The sequence below is a fragment of the Equus quagga genome, chromosome 15 (assembly GCF_021613505.1).
Source record: "Equus quagga isolate Etosha38 chromosome 15, UCLA_HA_Equagga_1.0, whole genome shotgun sequence".
NCBI lineage: Eukaryota > Metazoa > Chordata > Mammalia > Perissodactyla > Equidae > Equus > Equus quagga.
The window spans coordinates 10,027,352-10,045,833 of NC_060281.1; the positions used below are offsets into that span (position 1 = coordinate 10,027,352).

The 18,482-nt window shown below is 37.0% G+C and overlaps 1 protein-coding gene across 4 annotated transcripts in view; it reads right to left on the minus strand.

Annotated features, from left to right (window-relative positions):
- Window positions 1-18,482, minus strand: part of ZNF451 (zinc finger protein 451) — a 79,628-nt gene that overhangs the window by 39,368 nt on the left and 21,778 nt on the right. For all 4 annotated transcript variants that reach the window (XR_006885207.1, XR_006885206.1, XM_046638973.1 and 1 more), the window contains exons 4-7: window positions 12,165-12,290; window positions 8,368-8,479; window positions 4,159-4,309; window positions 2,793-2,919 (exon numbers count right to left, since the gene is read on the minus strand). Coding sequence is in view for 2 of the 4 variants with exons in the window: in XM_046638973.1 (XP_046494929.1) it covers window positions 2,793-2,919; window positions 4,159-4,309; window positions 8,368-8,479; window positions 12,165-12,290 (516 nt within the window). In the remaining 2 variants the exon portion in view is untranslated. The remainder of the gene's footprint in view (window positions 1-2,792; window positions 2,920-4,158; window positions 4,310-8,367; window positions 8,480-12,164; window positions 12,291-18,482) is intronic.

Consider the following 18,482-nt stretch of genomic DNA (forward strand, 5'->3'; position numbering starts at 1 on the left):
AAAAAAACCAAAACAATCCAATTAAAAACTGAGCAGAATATCTGAATAAACATTTTTCCAAAGAAGACCTACAGATGGCCAACAGGTACAGGAAAAGGTGCTTAACATCATTAATCTTCAGGGAAATGCAAATCAAAACCACAAAGAGGTATTCACACCTGTTAGAATAGCTATTATCAACAAGACAACAAATAAGTGTTGGTGAGGATGTGGAAAAAAGGGAACGCCTGTGCACTGCTGGTGGGAATGTATATGGCGCAGCCACTATGAAAACGGTATAAAGGTTCCTCAAGAAATTAAAAATAGAACTACCATATGATCTAGCAATTCCACTTCTGGATATTTATCCAAAGAAAATGAAAACACTAATTCCAAAAGATATACGCACCTCCATGTTCACTGCAGCATTATTTACAATAGCCAAGATAGGGAAACGATGTAAGTGTCCATCGATGGAGGAATGAATAAAGAAATTGTGGCATACATATATATACAATTGAATATCATTCAGTCATTTAAAAAAATGAAATCTTGCCATTTGCAACAATATGGATGGACCTTGAGGGCATTATGCTAAGTGAAATAAGTGAGACACAGAAAGACAAACACTGTATGATCACTCTTTTATGTAAAATCAAAGAAAATCAAGCTCATAGACAGAGAGAACAGACTGGTGGTTGCAAGAGACAGGGGTTCAGGGGGGTGAGAGAAATGAGTGACCTATTTTTTTTATTTATTTTTTTCTTATTTTTGAGGAAGATTAGCCCTTAGCTAACATCTGCCGCCAATCCTCCTCTTTTTTGCTGAGGTAGACTGGCCCTGAGCTAACATCCATGCCCATCTTCCTCTAGTTAACATGTGGGATGCCTGAAATGGCATGGCTTGACAAGCAGTGCATAGGTTGGCACCCAGGATCTGAACCGGGGAATACTGGGCCGCCGAAGCAGAACATGCTGCGCCACCGGGCCAGCCTCTGTTATGTTCTTTTTAATTAACTGAATAAAAATTAAGAAAAAAAAGATATAGGCTCCCCTAAACTAATGACTTAGCGTATAACAAAATCTCCTTCAAGATACATATCTATTCTGGGAATGTTCTCCAGTGCCAGAGCAGGGTGTAAGAAGACTGAAGAACTCAATCAGACATACTTGACAGTGCAAGCTTTAATTCTCTGCCATGAGACTATACAGAATCCAAGATACTATGAACATTACTTTTCAAGTACAAGTGTAGATATGAGCAAATTCTGAAAACATGATTTAAAGAAAAACTCTATGGTTCTCAGGACATTAGCATTTTACTATTTCAAAACCTAATATTCACTAAGCAAATACACCAAAATATGGATCTTCTCATAGGTTTTTAGTGCCAAGGATATTTAACGTGATACTGTTTTTATTTTTACTTTTAAAAAATTTTCTCCCTTTTTTTTCCCCTCCCCAAAGCCCCAGCATTTAGTTTTATATCCTTATAGGTCATTCTAGTTTTTCTATGTGGGGTGTCACCACAGCACGGCTTGATGAGTGGTGTGTAGGTCCACAACCAGGATCCAAACCAGCGAAGACAGGGCTGCCGGCATGGAGGGCGTGAACTTAACCACTCAGCCATGGGGCTGGCCCCAGTACTGTTTTAATAACAGAAAAATTTAAACAATTAATACATCTAATAGGAAATTACATGAACTATAATACATTCATACAGTAGAACACTATTCACTAATTTTTATTGTATGCAATGATTCAACAAATATTTCAGCATTTATGTTTACAACACACTGCCTTTCTTAACTACAAAACAATTTAGATACCATATCCCATGTAAAAATATTTATATAGTAGAAATATATATATAAAAATGTTAACAGTGAGGCTATCTCTGTGAGATTAAGAATGATTTCTTATTTTCTTTTTGTTAATATTTTAAAAATTTTCCACAGTGAACATATTGCATAATTAACATTTTGTAATGTTAGTAAGTCATTAAAGATATCTGATATCAAATATGGTATAGAGTTCTGTATCACATGGATTTGCACATACCATGCATCAATTCATATCCCTAGAAATTTAACACTAAATGAAGAGTTAGATAACACAGCCTTTTAAATACTAGATCTATTTCTTAATATTAGCACTAATGAAGCAATTGTTATTTACTATTGGCTCTAACATTTCAACAGGCAGTGAAAGGTAGCGGACTTATGAATAAGGTTCTAGTTCTCATCATGTGACTAACTCACAGAGCATCTTGAACAAGGTAAGGTAATTTCACAGAGCAACTCCATAGAAGGAAAGGCTTCTATAATAATCTTTAGAACTGCTGGCTTTCAGCTATCAAGTTTACCTGCCCACAATAATTTAGTGTTCCAAGTCATTTTATTCTCCATAGACAATCACAATTTTCTTTCTTTCTTTCTTTCTTTTTTTTCGGTAAGGAAGATTGGCTCTAAGCTAATACCTATTGCCAAGTGTCCTCTTGTTATTTGAGGATGAGTGGCCCTGAGCTAACGTCTGTGCCCATCCTCCTCCATTTTGTACATGGGATGCCTCTACAGCATGGCTTGACAAGGGGTTTATGTCCACGCTTGGGATCCAAACCCACAAACCGATGCCACCAAAGCAGAGCATGCCGAACTTAAGCACTACACCACCAGGCTGCCCCAATAATCTCAATTTTGATCCCTATGTGCATCATTGGTGATTGCAAGCTTAAGAGCAGCAAGAAAACACCTATATCCAACTCCACGGTCTCTAGAAAAAAACACCCACTCTTAAGTTAGGACATGCTCTTACCTTAGCAAAAAGGTGATCTCTATATTGCTGTTGAGTAACAAAAGTTTTATAACACACTACACAAGCAAAGGAACTGAAGAAAGGTCCATGTAGTGTAATTGTCGGATCACATGGAGAGTGATCAAACCTACTTGGCAAAAGAGAGGTAACATTAGAAAAGCCCACGTTCTAGGGGCAGAACTACCTTGTTTCATTTGTTAAGCTAAACAAACATACAACCACATATATTCAGAACCTTATACTTTTCCAGTGAAATATTGAGTAATGTTCTTCATATTCAAGAAATATCAAGTGGCTCCCATATACCACGCAATCCCTTCAAACAGTGATCAATAACAGCTAGCTCAAGATTTCATAACAGTACTCAAGATTCAATAAAATGGAGTTAAGTATGTCTTGTCAAACTGAAAAACTTCCAGTTTAAAAATTACAGATCCATCATCTTTTCCTTCTTGCCTTATTTATCATAAAGCTCATAAATAATTTTAAATGAACCATCAGAATAACAATCTCATACCAAGATTTCTGGCACACCCCTGTTTCGTCTCCTAAAAATGGTTTTTAATCCTTTTAATGCTCATTCTAACTATTTAACAAACATGTCATTTTAAACTGCCTTGAAGACTTTTTAAAATACTTAAGACACAGTATGGTACCCAGTTATTGGTAGAAGGCTGAAGCTCCCTCTAGAAGCCTCTATCAGTAGAGTAAGGCATAAGTACAGTGAGACACCTGAAAAAGATGTGGCTTAGAGCTCCAAACTCTCAAGTCCTATCTTTAAACCATTAGTAGGGGAAACTGTGACGGTAAGAATGTTTAATGCCTTTAATATTGTCTTCCCTTGATATTTACTTTCTCAAGCTCTACTATTCAAAAATTCAGGAAATGAATAGGATGGGTTTCATAAATAGAATATTTATTGTTAATTTTGCTACATTTGGTTTGCCTTTAGCATTTATTTTGTAATGCCATATTAGCTTTCTTTAGGCTAGACCAAATATCTGTAAGTGCTTTGTTTCTCTTGAAATTTGCATTTATGGGCTGGATTTCTCTAAAACTGATTCAACTGTATATCAACGCAGAAGTCTGTTCAGAATTTTATGAGACAGAGTATAAATAAATACATACTTAAAGGCTACATGCCTTTAAAGATAGAGTATCACTAGAAAACTCTGACTTTGAGCTTTCTAGGAAACCTAGGAAATGTAAATTAGAAATAATTATATCATAATAGCACAAAACAATTCTGAGTTTGGACTATAAAGCCGTAATCACAATGGCAGACGTGTGTCATGGTTTCATTTTAAGAAATCACTTTGTAACTCATTTGATCTTTAGCACCCACTATTCTGAACATCATGCTTACCTTTTCAAATGTCCTAAGAGAAGGTGCCCATTATCAAATTCCTTGTTACAGTGCATTATGGGACATGAAATTGGCTTCCCAGATACCCGCATTTGGCCTCCTCTTCGGAATGAACTTTTTGTTCCAGAATTAATTGTGCCAGTTTTGAGTCCTGCATCATTGGAATATAAATTCTTAAGATCCTATTTCAGATACTTGTCCTTTAGACAGGTAATCAAAATTATGACAAAACAACGAAAATTATGATATAGGATCACCTGGGTGATCCTAATCGTAATTAAGCGTTTACAAGCTTTCTTATAAAACACATAATAACCTAAAAGCAAATAGTTATTTGGGACAAGTAAAGCTGTTAACATCTCCAAGAAACATTCTCTTGAGAAAAAAAAAATGTCCTTAAGTTCAACAGACAAAAAATGCCAAACATCAAATACATTAGAAAATCCGTTGCTCTAAAGAACCCCCACCTCCCTTCTTTTCACTTATATAAGTTGGCAAAGATCTTTTCTTCTAATTCTTATTTTCTCTTTCATCTATATTAAACACCTTATAAGGTTTAGCTATACTATAGAAGATCTGGGTTCTATGAAAACTGTGTTGAACAATGTAACTAGGAGGGCAGGAAGGCAAGGAGAAAAAGAGCATACCTTCTGATACTTTCTACTTACTTTACAGAACACAAAGCAGAGATTCACTTACTGTTGTTCTCTCTCTCCTTTCTATTTATCCTATTTTGTTCCTTCTCTTTTTCTCCTTTCAAAGCCAATTAGAAAATAGTTCGCCGATCATTACTTTCTCTTAACTAATCCCCTTTTATCCTGGTCTACTCTTCCTCCCTTTTCCTTCTTTATAATCTTGGTCTTACGGTGATACAACTCTTGTAGATTAACATCCCTGGCCTAATTTTGTTCCCAAGGAAGTTCCCAATACATGATATATGATGGAAAATTTAGAGTTACGTTGTAGAAACAAAGAACTGTGAAACTGCCAGGAGGATTCTGATATACGGATAGTTTGATTGCTGTCTCTCTTTTATTCTTGTGGACTGTCCCAAAAAATGCCTTGAATGTTTCATACAGCAGAAAACTGGGTATTTATCTTTGTGGCAGTTTGTACAAAGTTCCTAAGCATTTAACTAGAATAGAATATTATTCCTCCAACATCATCCAGTTTTAAGATCCCCAAATCGTTATATATGCTTAAGGTTTCAACTGCTTTTATGCTGTTTCAGTCTTTCTGGAGGCAATGCCTCTATTGAAAGCTTCCAAAATGCTTATAAATGTATTCTGCCAACAAACAATGACCAGCATAGCATTAATCATATTTTAATCTTAAAGAGGGATTAACTGACTACACGTTTTTATCTTCAATTTTTTTAATGCAGTCAGAATTATGACAATTTTTATTTATTGTCCATTCACATTCCAGATGTCACCCATTAAGACCTTTATTTAGCCAAATAGAGGCTCTGGATATAAATAAAATTGGAAAAAACAAACAATTGAAAGAAAATAAGTTTTACCACAGAACTGCAAAATGCAGACAGATTTAAACAGCTCTTTTCCTTAAATAGTACACAGAATGCAGTTTTTAAGTTACTAAGTATTCAAATGTATGCAAACTGGCCTAACTGTAAAAGTCTATAAAACATGGATTTCTAAAGTTAGAGTAATTATAAATAAAGTACTTAAACTACTTCTAATCAGAGAACTGAATTACAATAGCTGGATACTTTGGAATAGAGGGAATGAGTCCCTTAATGCTACTGAGAAGCAGAATCTCTCTTTTTACAATTAAAGAGAACAATGAGTCATCTCTGTTTTCTCCAGCCACACCCTCTTCAAAGATCTCAGCACTCTCTAATGCCCATTTATGAAATAGCACTGTACCAAATACAGCCCAATGCTAAAGCAACAGATCCTAAACTTCAGTTTTACAGTGTTGCACGAACCAAGCAAAAAGATGAAAGAATCACATACAAAGACCTTAATTAAAGACCTTAACTCCAGGCTCAAGCTTATCAGCCACCAATGAACCAGGTGGGACCTGAAGATACAGAAAATACCAAGTTTTGCCTAGAATTATAAAGACACAGCTAAATGACTCATTTGTTCCTACTTGGCCTGCTCAGAGAAATACACAAACAGATGCTCATGAATTCAATTTACAATGAGTTAACATATTCCGACAATCTGGAGGCCAGGGATTAGGCCTAAAGGGGCATTTTATTGGCCCAACAACCATTCTAGACAGGACTTGAAAGTGTTAGATACGTACGAGATAAACGAGTTTCATTATTGAAAGTGTTAGATACGTACGAGATAAACGAGTTTCAGAAGAGATCTTAGAGATGAGAAAGCTTTATAGTTCTGGCCCATTTTCCTATCAAAATCACCCAGGAATCTTCCCCGAACTACAGATGCCCTAGCGTTACCTCTGGAGGTGAGGTCCAGGCAGGCATTTAAAAGCCCCCAGGTGATTCCGATGCTACTAAGGTAAAACCACAGAGCTAGTCATAAACTTCTACTGAGAACTGAATGTATATCAAAAGAGATTTTTCATAAGCCTTAAAAGAACATCCTAAGAGGCAAAACCATTCACTATAATTTATAAGTATCTTTTGCTAAAGTAGGTCTGGAATGCCAAACAATTCTTTTGTTTAGCTGAATGAGAGTCACATTTGGAACCCAAGTTCTAGGCTTCTTTTCTGTGTTTGTACACAAATGTTTATAGCCCATTTCTGTATAATATTCAACCAACATTTATTGAGCACCTCTATGCTGACTTTTTTTTTTAAGATTTTATTTTTTTCCTTTTTCCTCCCCAAAGCCCCCCGGTACATAGTTGTATATTCTTCGTTGTGGGTCCTTCTAGTTGTGGCATGTGGGATGCTGCCTCAGCATGGTTTGATGAGCAGTGCCATGTCCGCACCCAGGATTCAAACCAACGAAACACTGGGCCACCTGCAGCGGAGCGTGCGAACTTAACCACTCGGCCATGGGGCCAGCCCCTGAGATTTTTTTTTTTAGGCACTGACACTAAAAAGGATTAATAAGCCTGGTGTACGTCCCCACAGAGCATTCAGTCTGGTAGAAGAGACAGACATGTAAGCATATCAATCCCACATAACAGGGTAAAAACTATATTAAAGAAATAAAGCACTAGATCAAAGAAGAATGAGCAACAAAATTTAGGCAGAGTAAAAAAACCCAGCAAACTCTAGTGTTGAGTATTATCTGTGGGGCTAATCCCACAGACATGTAAGAAGAAAAAAGAGGAAAAAGTATTAAAAGGGAGGATGGGGGGGTTGGGAGTTTGCCAGGCCCAAACTAGGTGACAGGAAGGAAACACAGTTTCAGGGAGTCGCCAAGTGTCAAAATATCTACAAATTATTGGAATTATTTTGTAAGTGGTAATTTGGTTCTACTCAAAGAAAACCTTTCTGAAAACTGACTTTAGAACAAGATAAGTAGGTTCAAAGTTGAGCATTGCATGCATAGATATTTCTAATGACTTTCGGCAATTAAAACTGCTGGCTTAAATCCACAGCTAAGGTTTCTGAGGCTATCTCAAGCCTTTAAGGCTCAGTGGGTCTTTTAGACAACAGGCTAGAAAAGTTGCCATGATGAGACGGATTATCCTACTGGCTCCTATAAACTCCACCAAATTATGTGGTGGGGGAAAATGTTTCACGGTGATCATTCCAGGAATCTCAGGCCTGCAAAGAGTAATGTAGAAGCTACCCGGCCCTAGACAAGCCTCCCATGTGGACACTTCCTTACAAGAATCTCTACAGAGGCTGCACTGCCAAATAAGTAAACACTAATCCTTTAGATCTCAGCTTAAATTCCATTTCCTTAGAGAAGCCTTTTCTAACTTCAAATTAACATGTTACACACCCTCCCACAGACACATGTACTATTTTTATGTAATAACTATGAAATATATGAATGAATAAATGAGTAATATCTAATAAGCTCAAGGATGACCTATAAAATATACTTTGCTGAAGCAGGAAGACAATTAGTAAAATAAGCCATCATTAAGTATCCATTAATAATCCTTAATAAGCCATTAAGAAGTTTATGACTGAAACTAAATTTCAATACTTTACATACTTATTAGCAACTGTATAAAACAGACACAAAGCGTTAAGGATTTAGGGAAGCTCCGCAACCTTAGCGTTCTACGCTGATCACTAAAGAATACCTGGCATTTTTAGCCACTGGTCCACACATAGTCTTGCTGCTTCTGTATCAGAATGTCCTCGAATAAATTCCAATTCTTGTAACCCATGAGCATGCTGAAAATCAACTTTTTCCTAAAGATATTAAGAAAAAAAATCAATTAACCTATGATTACTGATCGGGTTCCTTGAGAAAAAGATTTTGACACAACAGTGATCAGAAAATACTGATTATCCTTTATTCCTGTAACTCCACATCTAGAAATCTACCCCAAAGAGATAAGTCAAAACAAAGGTTCATGCTCTAAGATGTTCATCCCAATGTATCTCTATTTGCAAAGTTTGCCACAACCTACATCTCCAATAATAGGTTACTGTTTAAGTAAATTATGGTATGTATATTTCATTAAAGTCATTAAAAACACTAACCAAACTTTTTCAATGAAATAGGAATATACTTTTGATATCAAGTAGGTCACCAAACAGTATTAAACAAATGAGGCCAAATATAAGCAAAGATTAATTTCAAGCTATATGTAACTATATCTGCAGAGGAGGAAAAAAGGCTGAAAATAAATGCATTAAATATCAACGGCTATCTCTGAGAATGGAAATATAAATGATTACTTTCATTTTTCAACTTTTATACCTTTTCTCAAATTTCCCATACACAGTCTGAAGTGTACAGAAGGCTTAAATATTTGTTCAGTGAATAGTATTAATAAGAGCAAACATTCATTAGTACTTACTATGTGCCAGTATAAAGCATTCATTGCCATCTAGATCAAGGGTTGGTAAACTTTTTCCACAAAGGGCCAGACAGTAAATATTTTAGGCTTTGCAGCCCATATAGTCTCTCTTCCAACTACTCAACTCTATGCCACCGTAGCATGAAAGTAGTCATCGATGATATGTAAGCTAATGGGTGTGGCTATGTTCCAATAAAAATTTATTTACAAAGAGGCAGTAGCCCAGTGCCAACCACTAAGCTAGATACTCTAGACTGTTAAAGTCTCTAATTCTTTCTAGTTATATTATCTATAAATCTATTTGCATACTCTCTAATCATGCTGTATCTAACAATTAATACTTATTAACCACTTACCATGTGTCAGGCGCTGTTCTAAAAGCATTTTAGATTTAATTCTCACAATAACTCTATGAGATAGGTACTATTATTGTTCCCATCTTATGATGGGAAAACAGGTACAGAAAGGTCAAATAAATTGCCCAAGGATAAATAACAATGCCAGGATTTTAACTCTCACAATTTGATTCTAGAATCCATGCACTTACCAGTACACCATATACTGAGTCTCAAAAAGGTTGTAGATTCTTAAAGAGAAATCGCAAAGTCACAAACGCTGGATTTGCAAGATACAGGTCAGAATAATGAATGGCCTAGTTAGCAATATAACAGGATCCTCTATCAGGGAGAGTAAATAGGAGGACAGAGAGATTCTAGATTTTATTCTGAAAAAAATCTTCTACAAAACTTTGTTCAAAGTATGGCTATAGAATACTAATTCTCAAAGACATTAATATCCATTATATACATTTTTAAAAATTCTCTGTAATCAAAGTAAGTAAGTACAGAAACACCAGTTTTAATGCAAAGTTTAAAAGGTTCCTTTGGTGCAGAACTTCCAAATCCTTAAAGTGCTAATGTGCATGTGATTTTCCAGAGAGTATGCAGTATCCCAACTTAATAAATCACTAAATCCTTTTTTTTTCCAAACTGTATCCTAGAAGCTCAGTGTTCTGAATAACACGCTATGGGAAACAAAGTTAGTTTATCCAAAAAGGGCAAGACGGCAAGCCTCTGGGAGACTATAAAGACATTTTCTTATGTACAAAATTAAATCATTTATCAAAGTTCCTTACAAAGGCATATCACAATAAAGACTCAAATTAATATAAGTGAGATCAAATATTACTACATGCAAGCTAATAGGCTACTTATTTTAAACAACTGCTAATAATAGATTTTTTAAAAGTTCAAGAATTATTTTTATTTCAGTTTCATTATCTTCCTTTCTGCATTGTTTGTTTTGTTTCTTATTGTTTTCTGTATCTAGTTTTACAAAACAAGTTATCTATAAAGAGAATCAAATAAAAAAAAATCATGAATGGATTGCAAGCAATAAGCTAAAGCATCTGTGTAAGTCAGTTTTTTCCTTAGAAAAGAATGAAATCTAGATAAATTTATTCTTTATAATTGGTTAAATGAGAATTTCAAAAAACTTTCTTCAACACTAAAGTCAAGTCTTTAATACATACAAAGAATGAACACTTACATGGATGGAAATTGAAACTACCCTTGAGAAAAACCCTAGTTGTCATAGTGACTCTAAGATTCTGAAGTCATTACAAAAGCTTTATTATCTATGTGGCCATTAACACTGTCTGGGAAAAGAAGCTAGTATCAGTCAGGAAATCTGCAGAAAAGGTGGACAGCTTGCAAACCACTCCTCTCTCAAAGAGATTTGCCCCATGACCCATAAACAATACACTTAACAGCCTTGGGAAAGAACTTTCCTTAAAATTGAATAGTGTTTCTGCCAGGAAAGAAATAATCCTATTTTTTTAAATATTTCTAGGAATTAAGCATTTTAACATACAATTAGAATACTATACTCTAGTTTAATTGATATTACCTTGTAAAGTTAAAATCTCCAAACAAATCTACTTCTAAACTTAAAGATTAATTTATCTACACCAGGTTAGGAGATACTAAAATGGAGGCTACAGAAATATATAAGTTCCTTTATAATAACCAATGAATAAACAACCAAGGAATCAAAAACAAGGATGTTAAAATTATAAAATCATAGTGCTTATCCCAACCTGGGAGAACATCTCCAATTCTGTCCTGTTACAGATTGAAGCCCAAAGTCTATAAAGTGACCTACTGATTTCAGATTTCCTTTTTTAAACTCCTAGTATGATGCTTTTTTTTTTAACTCAACTCATCAACTTTCTACTAATAGACGTTTGTCAGTATTGAGGAAGTTCTTTACATAATTTCATTTGAGACCTTCTAAAACAAGTTAAGGAAAAGATTTCTATCATGTGAGATTCTAAATTAGGCTTCATTTTCCACATAACAGCTCTTCTACAACCCTGATTCAGATTTCTTCCTCTTGGTAATGGATTTAATCTGAAGGAACAGGCTGAAGTTTGAGAAAGTGGTCTCGCTCTATTCAGTAGAAAAACATTTCGACACCTTAATCCACAAAGGCCCTGATAAAATCTTTTCACTATTGCGATACAGTAACCAGAAACCCTTAATTGTTCATCTGCTTTGACAAATCCCATGGTATTTTTTTTTTTTAAAGATTTTATTTTTTTTCCATTTTCTCCCCAAAGGCCCCCGTACATAGTTGTATATTCCTGGTTGTGGGTCCTTCTAGTTGTGGCATGTGGGACACTGCCTCAGCGTGGTTTGATGAGCAGTGCCATGTCCACGCCCAGGATTCGAACTGATGAAACACTGGGCCGCCTGCAGCAGAGCGTGCGAACTTAACCACTCGGCCACAGGACCAGCCCCGACAAATCCCATGGTTTTTAATGCTCAAGAATAAAGTCCACTCAATAAGATCTATTTTTTTTTGTTCTATATACATATATGATCAGTATCTTACAAACTAAAAACAGACATGGAAAAAGCCATCATGAATTTCTACTAATTGATAAGCTATCTAGAGTCCATGCTGAAATTGGATTCAATTATACATTTTCGGATTACAAGTTTCTCTTTACAACTTTATTACAAACAATTCTATAATCTGGTAAAATACCAATTAAAATAGCCACATACCCTGAATGCTCTATTCTTCTCTTCTTTCTGCTGTTTCTCCACTTCAACATGGCGGGCTAGACGAGCCAGAGTTAAAGCAACTTTATCCTTCTGATGGTCAATATAGTCTTTATGCTTAACATTATCCTATAATGGAAAAAACAATTTTCATTCCTTTTAATTAACAAAATTAGCTTTGGGATAACATATATCCATTTATCAAAGAGTTATTGTACCATTTAATTTTTACAAAAGTAAAGAACCATTTACTTTTATTATCAAGTTTCTAAGAACCTGTCTTGTGTATTTTATATTTTATGTGGTATTTCATAGATCAGCCAATCATCCCGCAGGATCTTTGGTTTTCAAAAAGTTAGATAAACTAGCTGCTAGGACATTTATTATCTTTATTTACTTTATAATCATCTGGATATTGAAAAGTTTGGCATTGCTTTGCTCTGAGTCTAAAGGTAATGCCATCAAGCCATTAGTCCACCCTCCAAAAGGTCTAACAGTACAAACATTCTTGGCTCTGATTTTTTAACAATGCTAAGACTATTTACTTAAGAGAAATTACTGATTAAAAAGAATAGATCTAACTTCCAGTTTCCAATACAACATGTAAGAAGCTAAGAAGCTGACACTCCGTTCTAACAACAAATAAAAAGCTAAAGACAGGGGTAATGTCAGCATCACGGTAACCTCTCCCCTCCACCATAAAACGAAAAAGACACACATACTTCAACAGAGGACATCCAAACACAACACAAAAGATGTCGGAGAGACCCACACAGCCATACAATGGAGGGTGGAGGGGCTGGAGCCCCCCTCGGAGGAGGTGAAACGGGGTAAGAGAAAACTTCGCTCACTCCCTCTCCAAAAGACTGCGATCTGGGACTGCACAGCCTCCGAGAGGGAAGGAAGTGGGGAGAGGACATTTACTCGCGGGAACATCGAAGATCCCTGAGGGCCCTCACAGCCAACAGGGAAGCCCTCCAGCAGGGTGAAAGCTATCGCAGGGGCTGACCTCAACAAGCCAAAACCCCAGGAGAGTAGAAAGTGAGAGCAGAGTGAAAAAACCCAGAGAGCATGCAGGAGAAAGTGCCCCACCCCCCACCTGTCCAGCGCCAGCTCCAGCACTTGGGATCTCAGTAGAATGCAGAGGGCACAGAATATGCGGCTGTTGACCTGCACACAGTGGCAACAGGCAGTAACTGCAACCAAATAATACCATGATGTGCAAAAACAGAGCTACGCCCTCTAGCAGTATCAAAAATCATATTAAATCTCCAGCCAAGAGAGAAAATGACAAGTACCCAGAAACCAGTCCTCAGGACACAGAAATATGTAATCTAAATGACAAAGAATTCAAAATAGTTATCATCAAAAAACTCAACGAGGGTCAGCCCGGTGGCATAGTGGTCAAGTGTGCACATTCCACTTCGGCGGCCCAGGTTTCACCAGTTCAGATCCCAAGTGTGGACATGGCACCGCTCTGCAAGCCATGCTGTGGTAGGCATCCTACATATGAAGTAGAGGAGGATGGGCACGGATGTTAACTCAGGGCCAGGCTTCCTCAGCAAAAAGAGGAGGATTGGCAGCAGTTAGCTCAGGGCTAATCTTCCTCAAAAAAAAAAAAAAATTAAAGGAGAAATCAAAAAATATCTGGAGACAAATGAAAATGAAAACATACCATACCAACTCATATGGAATATAGCAAAAGCCACATTAAGAGAGAAATTCATCGCAACACAGGCTCACCTTAACAAACAAGAAAAACCCCAAATAAGCAACCTCAAACTACACCTAACTGAATTAGAAGAAGAAGAACAAACAAAGCCCAAAGTTAGCAGAAGGAGTGAAATAATAAAAGAGCAGAAATAAATGTTACTGAAACAAAAAACGGCAGTAGAAAGGATCAATGAAACAAAGAGCTGGCTCTTTGAGAAGATAAACAAAACTGACAAACTCCTAGCCAGACTTAAAGAAGAGAGAAAGCTCAGATAAATAAAATTATAAAGGAAAGATGAGAAATAACAATGGATATCACAGAAATACAAAGGATTATAAGCAAATACTACAAAAAGCTATATGCCACCAAAACGGACAATCTAGAGGAAATGAATAAATTCTTAGACAATTACAATCTCCCAAAGCTGAATCAAGAGGAAATAGATAACCTGACTAGACTAATCACAAGCAAAGAGATCGAAACAGTAATCAAAAGCATCCCCAAAACAAAAACCCAGGACCAGAGAGCTTCCCTGGAGAATTCTACCAAACTTTCAGAGAGGATTGGGGAAAAACTGAATGCCATCCCTCTGAGAAGAGGAAGAAGACAAGGATGCCCATTATCACCACTCTTATTCAACATAGTGCTGGAGGTTTTGGGCAGAGCAATTAGGCAAGAGAAAGGAATAAAAGGAATCCAAATAGGGAGGGAAGAAGTAAAACTCCTGCTGTTGGCAAACGACATGATCTTATATACAGAAAACCCTAAAGAATCCTTGGGAAACCTATTAGAAATAATTAACAAGTACAGTACAGTTGCAGGGTACAAAATCAACTTGCAAAAATCAATTGCATTTCTGTACTCTAATAACGAACTTACAGAAAGAGAACTCAAGAATATAGCTCTATTTACAATCACAACAAAAATAATAAAATATCTAGGAATAATTTTAACCAAGGAGGTGAAGGACTTATACAATGAAAATTGTAAGACATTATCAAAAGAAATAGATGATGACATGAAGAGATGGAAAGAGATTCCATGCACATGGATTGGACAAATAAACATAGTTAAAATGTCCATACTACCCAAAGCAATCTATAGATTCAATGCAATACCTATCAGAATGCCAATGACATTCTTCATGGAAATAGAACAAAGAATCCTAAAATTCATATGGGGAAAGCAAAGACCCCGATTGCTGAAGCAATCCTGAGAAAAAAGAACAAACCTGGAAGCATCACAATCCCTGATTTCAAAGTGTACTACAAAGCCACAGTAATCAAAACAGCACGGTACTGGTCCAAAAACAGGCAAACAGATCAATGGAACAGAACTGAAAGCCCAGAAATAAAACCACACATATATGGACAGCTAATCTTCGACAAAGGTGCCAAGAACATACAGTGGAGAAAAGACAGTGTCTTCAATAAATGGTGCTGGGAAAACTGCACAGCCACATGCAAAAGAATCAAAGTAGACCATCATCTCAGGCCACACACAAAAACAAACTCAAAATGGACCAAAGACTTGAAGAGAAGTCCTGAAACCATAAAACTCCTGGAAGATAATATAGGTAGTACACTCTTTGACATCAAACTTAAAAGGGTCTTTTTGAATACCATGTCTTCTCAGACATGGGAAACAAAAGAAAACATAAACAAGTGGGACTTCATCACACTGAAGAGCTTCCGCAAGGCAAAAGAAACTAGGATCAAAACAAAAAGACAACCTACCAATTGGGAGAAAATATTTGCAAATCATATATCCCATAAGGGGTTAATCTCCATAACATATAAGGAACTCACACAACTGAACAACAAAGAAACAGCCTGATCAAAAAATGGGCAGAGGATATGAACAGACATTTTTCTAAAGAAGATATACAGATGGCCAATAAACACATGAAAAGATGTTCAACATCACTAATCATCAGAGAAATGCATATCAAAACTACACTAAGATACTACCTTACGCCTGTTAAGATGGCTATAATCACTAAGACTAAAAATAAATGTTGGAGAGGGTGTGGAGAGAAGGGAACCCTCACACACTGCTGGTGGGTATGCAAACTGATGCAGCCACTTTAGAAAACACCATGGAGACTCCTCAAAAAAGTAAAAATGGAAATACTGTATGACCCAGGTATCCCACTACTGGGTATCTACCCAAACAACTTGAAATCAACAATCCAAAGTAACATATGTACCCCTATGTTCGTTGCAGCACTATTCACAATAGCCAAGACATGGAAACATTCCAAGTGCCCATTGACCGATGATTGGATAAAGAAGATGTGGCATACATATACAGTGGAATACTACTCAGCCAGAAAAAGAGACAAAATCATCCCATTTGTAACAATGTGGATGGACCTAGAGGGTATTATGCTTAGCAAAATAAGCCAGACAGAGAAAGACAAACACCATATGATTTCACTCATATGTGGAATATGAACAAACACATGGACTAAGAACACTGTTGTTCAGTGGTTACCAGGGGAAGGGGGGTGGGGGCTGGGCACAGGGGGTGAAGGGGAGCACTTATGTGGTGACAGACAACAAATAATGTACGAGTGAAACATCCCAGTGATGTAAAGTATTATGAACTCAATAAAAAAAATTCATGGAGCTGTAAAAAAGAAAAAAAAAAAGCTGAACAAACTGAAGTCAACAACTCTTCTTAGATTCACCAGAGAAGTGAGGTCATAGTGCACATCACTGCCCCCAAAATGAGAGAGACATAGGGGCAGATAGAGAGAATTACAACTTAGTGGAGCAGAAACCCATGAGTAGAAACCTCAACAGGAGTCAGCACTGGGTAGGAAAATCTGAACTCTAAATGACGAACAGCTGGAAGCTCAGTGCGAACAAGTCAGAATTAAGAACTCCAGGGGACCCAGTCACGGGGTCCTCACACTTCTGTGAGTTTACCTCCAGGACTTCTACCAGTTTCTCACAGTGAAGACTGGACAAAAATCCCCTCATGCTTCCAGCAGTGGCAGAGGAAAAGCAAGCATTTTGAAATCTTCCAGAGCATTCTGTTCGCCTTAAAAGGGCCTGGGGCCGGCCCGGTGGCGCAGCGATTAAGTTTGCACGTTCCGCTTCTCGGCGGCCTGGGGTTCGCCTGTTCAGATCCCAGGTATGGACATGGCGCCACTTGGCACGCCATGCTGTGGTAGGCGTCCCACATAGAAAGCGGAGGAAGGTGGGCACAGATGTTAGTTCAGGGCCAGTCTTCCCCAGCAAAACGAGGAGGATTGGCAGCAGATGTTAGCTCAGGGCTAATCTTCCTCCAAAAAAAAAAAAGAAGAATGGGCTTTAAGTCTCATTTAGAATGTTAGCAGCTATAGGATCTTCAGAGTCATCCTTCTTGAAGCACTTGCTGTGGTCACCCTGGACTAACTTCTACATTAGATACTATTAAAGAGTAATATTAGAGTCCACAATGATAGCAAATGATCAGCAAGAAAACACTATCCACTCACTTTTTGGGAGAAGCATAAGAAACTCTTTAAGAAATATACTGCGAAAGAGAGGGTCTCTATTTGCCTATATTTCAGATCACTCTCTCCATCAATTTTACTTCTATATCCACTCCCCTCCCATTGGGGAAGTTGTGTGGGGTCTTAACAGAATTAAGGAGAAGGTTGTAATGCCAGAAAAGGTTCAAAAGCAGGTTCTGGTTCAGTCACTATGAATTTTTTTTTAACTAAAATGATGGGGTTTTTTTAATGGGAACCAGGCGTATAGTTACAATGACATAGTCCCACACAAAAAACCCACGGGTGATCAAGAGTTGGACGGTTACAAAATGAGGGTCACACTGGGTAGAGGAAGAAAAGCTGTTCCAAAATCTCAGGAGCCAGGCTAACAAAGCCTCTCTCTGCAATCCTGTCTGTTATTACCCCTAAACACTAAGAAATTCTTATATTCTCAACTACAGTCTTTACATTTTTATTTAAAATGACATAAAACATATACAAAGCAAATTTGGGTTGTGTCCTAGAAATGGCAGTTAGATTAAGCATACTGGTCAAATCTGAATGCACACAGCCATGAAAGTTAAGCATGTACAGGTGAAAGGAAGCAAAAAGAATTCTTTTTTCTAGAAGACAATGTTTATCTTTTATGAAGTGTGGTAGAATTACAGCAAAAATTTCAAGTCTAGAAATAAGGTATAACTTGGGCAGGAAACGAAGGCGGATTTCTTACAACATCTAATCTGGAATAGTGAGATTCAGTGGGTGAATGTAACTGAAAAAGAAAAAATAAAAGGAAAATCTGACATAGGATTCTCTTATTTTATCAAGTAAGGGCATTTTAAAAAAGGAACTAATATCAACAGTCACTATCATTTCTTAAGAGTAAGACACAATCTTGGGGCTAGCCCCATGGCCAAGCGGTTGAGTTCTTGCGCTCTGCTTCAGTAGCCCAAGGTTTCCCAGGTTTGGATCCTGGATGCGGACGTGGCACGGCTCAATCAGGTCATGTTGAGGTGGCATCCCATATAGCACAACCAGAGGCACTCACAACTAGAATATACAACTATGTACCAGGGGGCTTTCGGGAGAAGAACAAAAAAATAAATAAAAACAAAAACAAAAT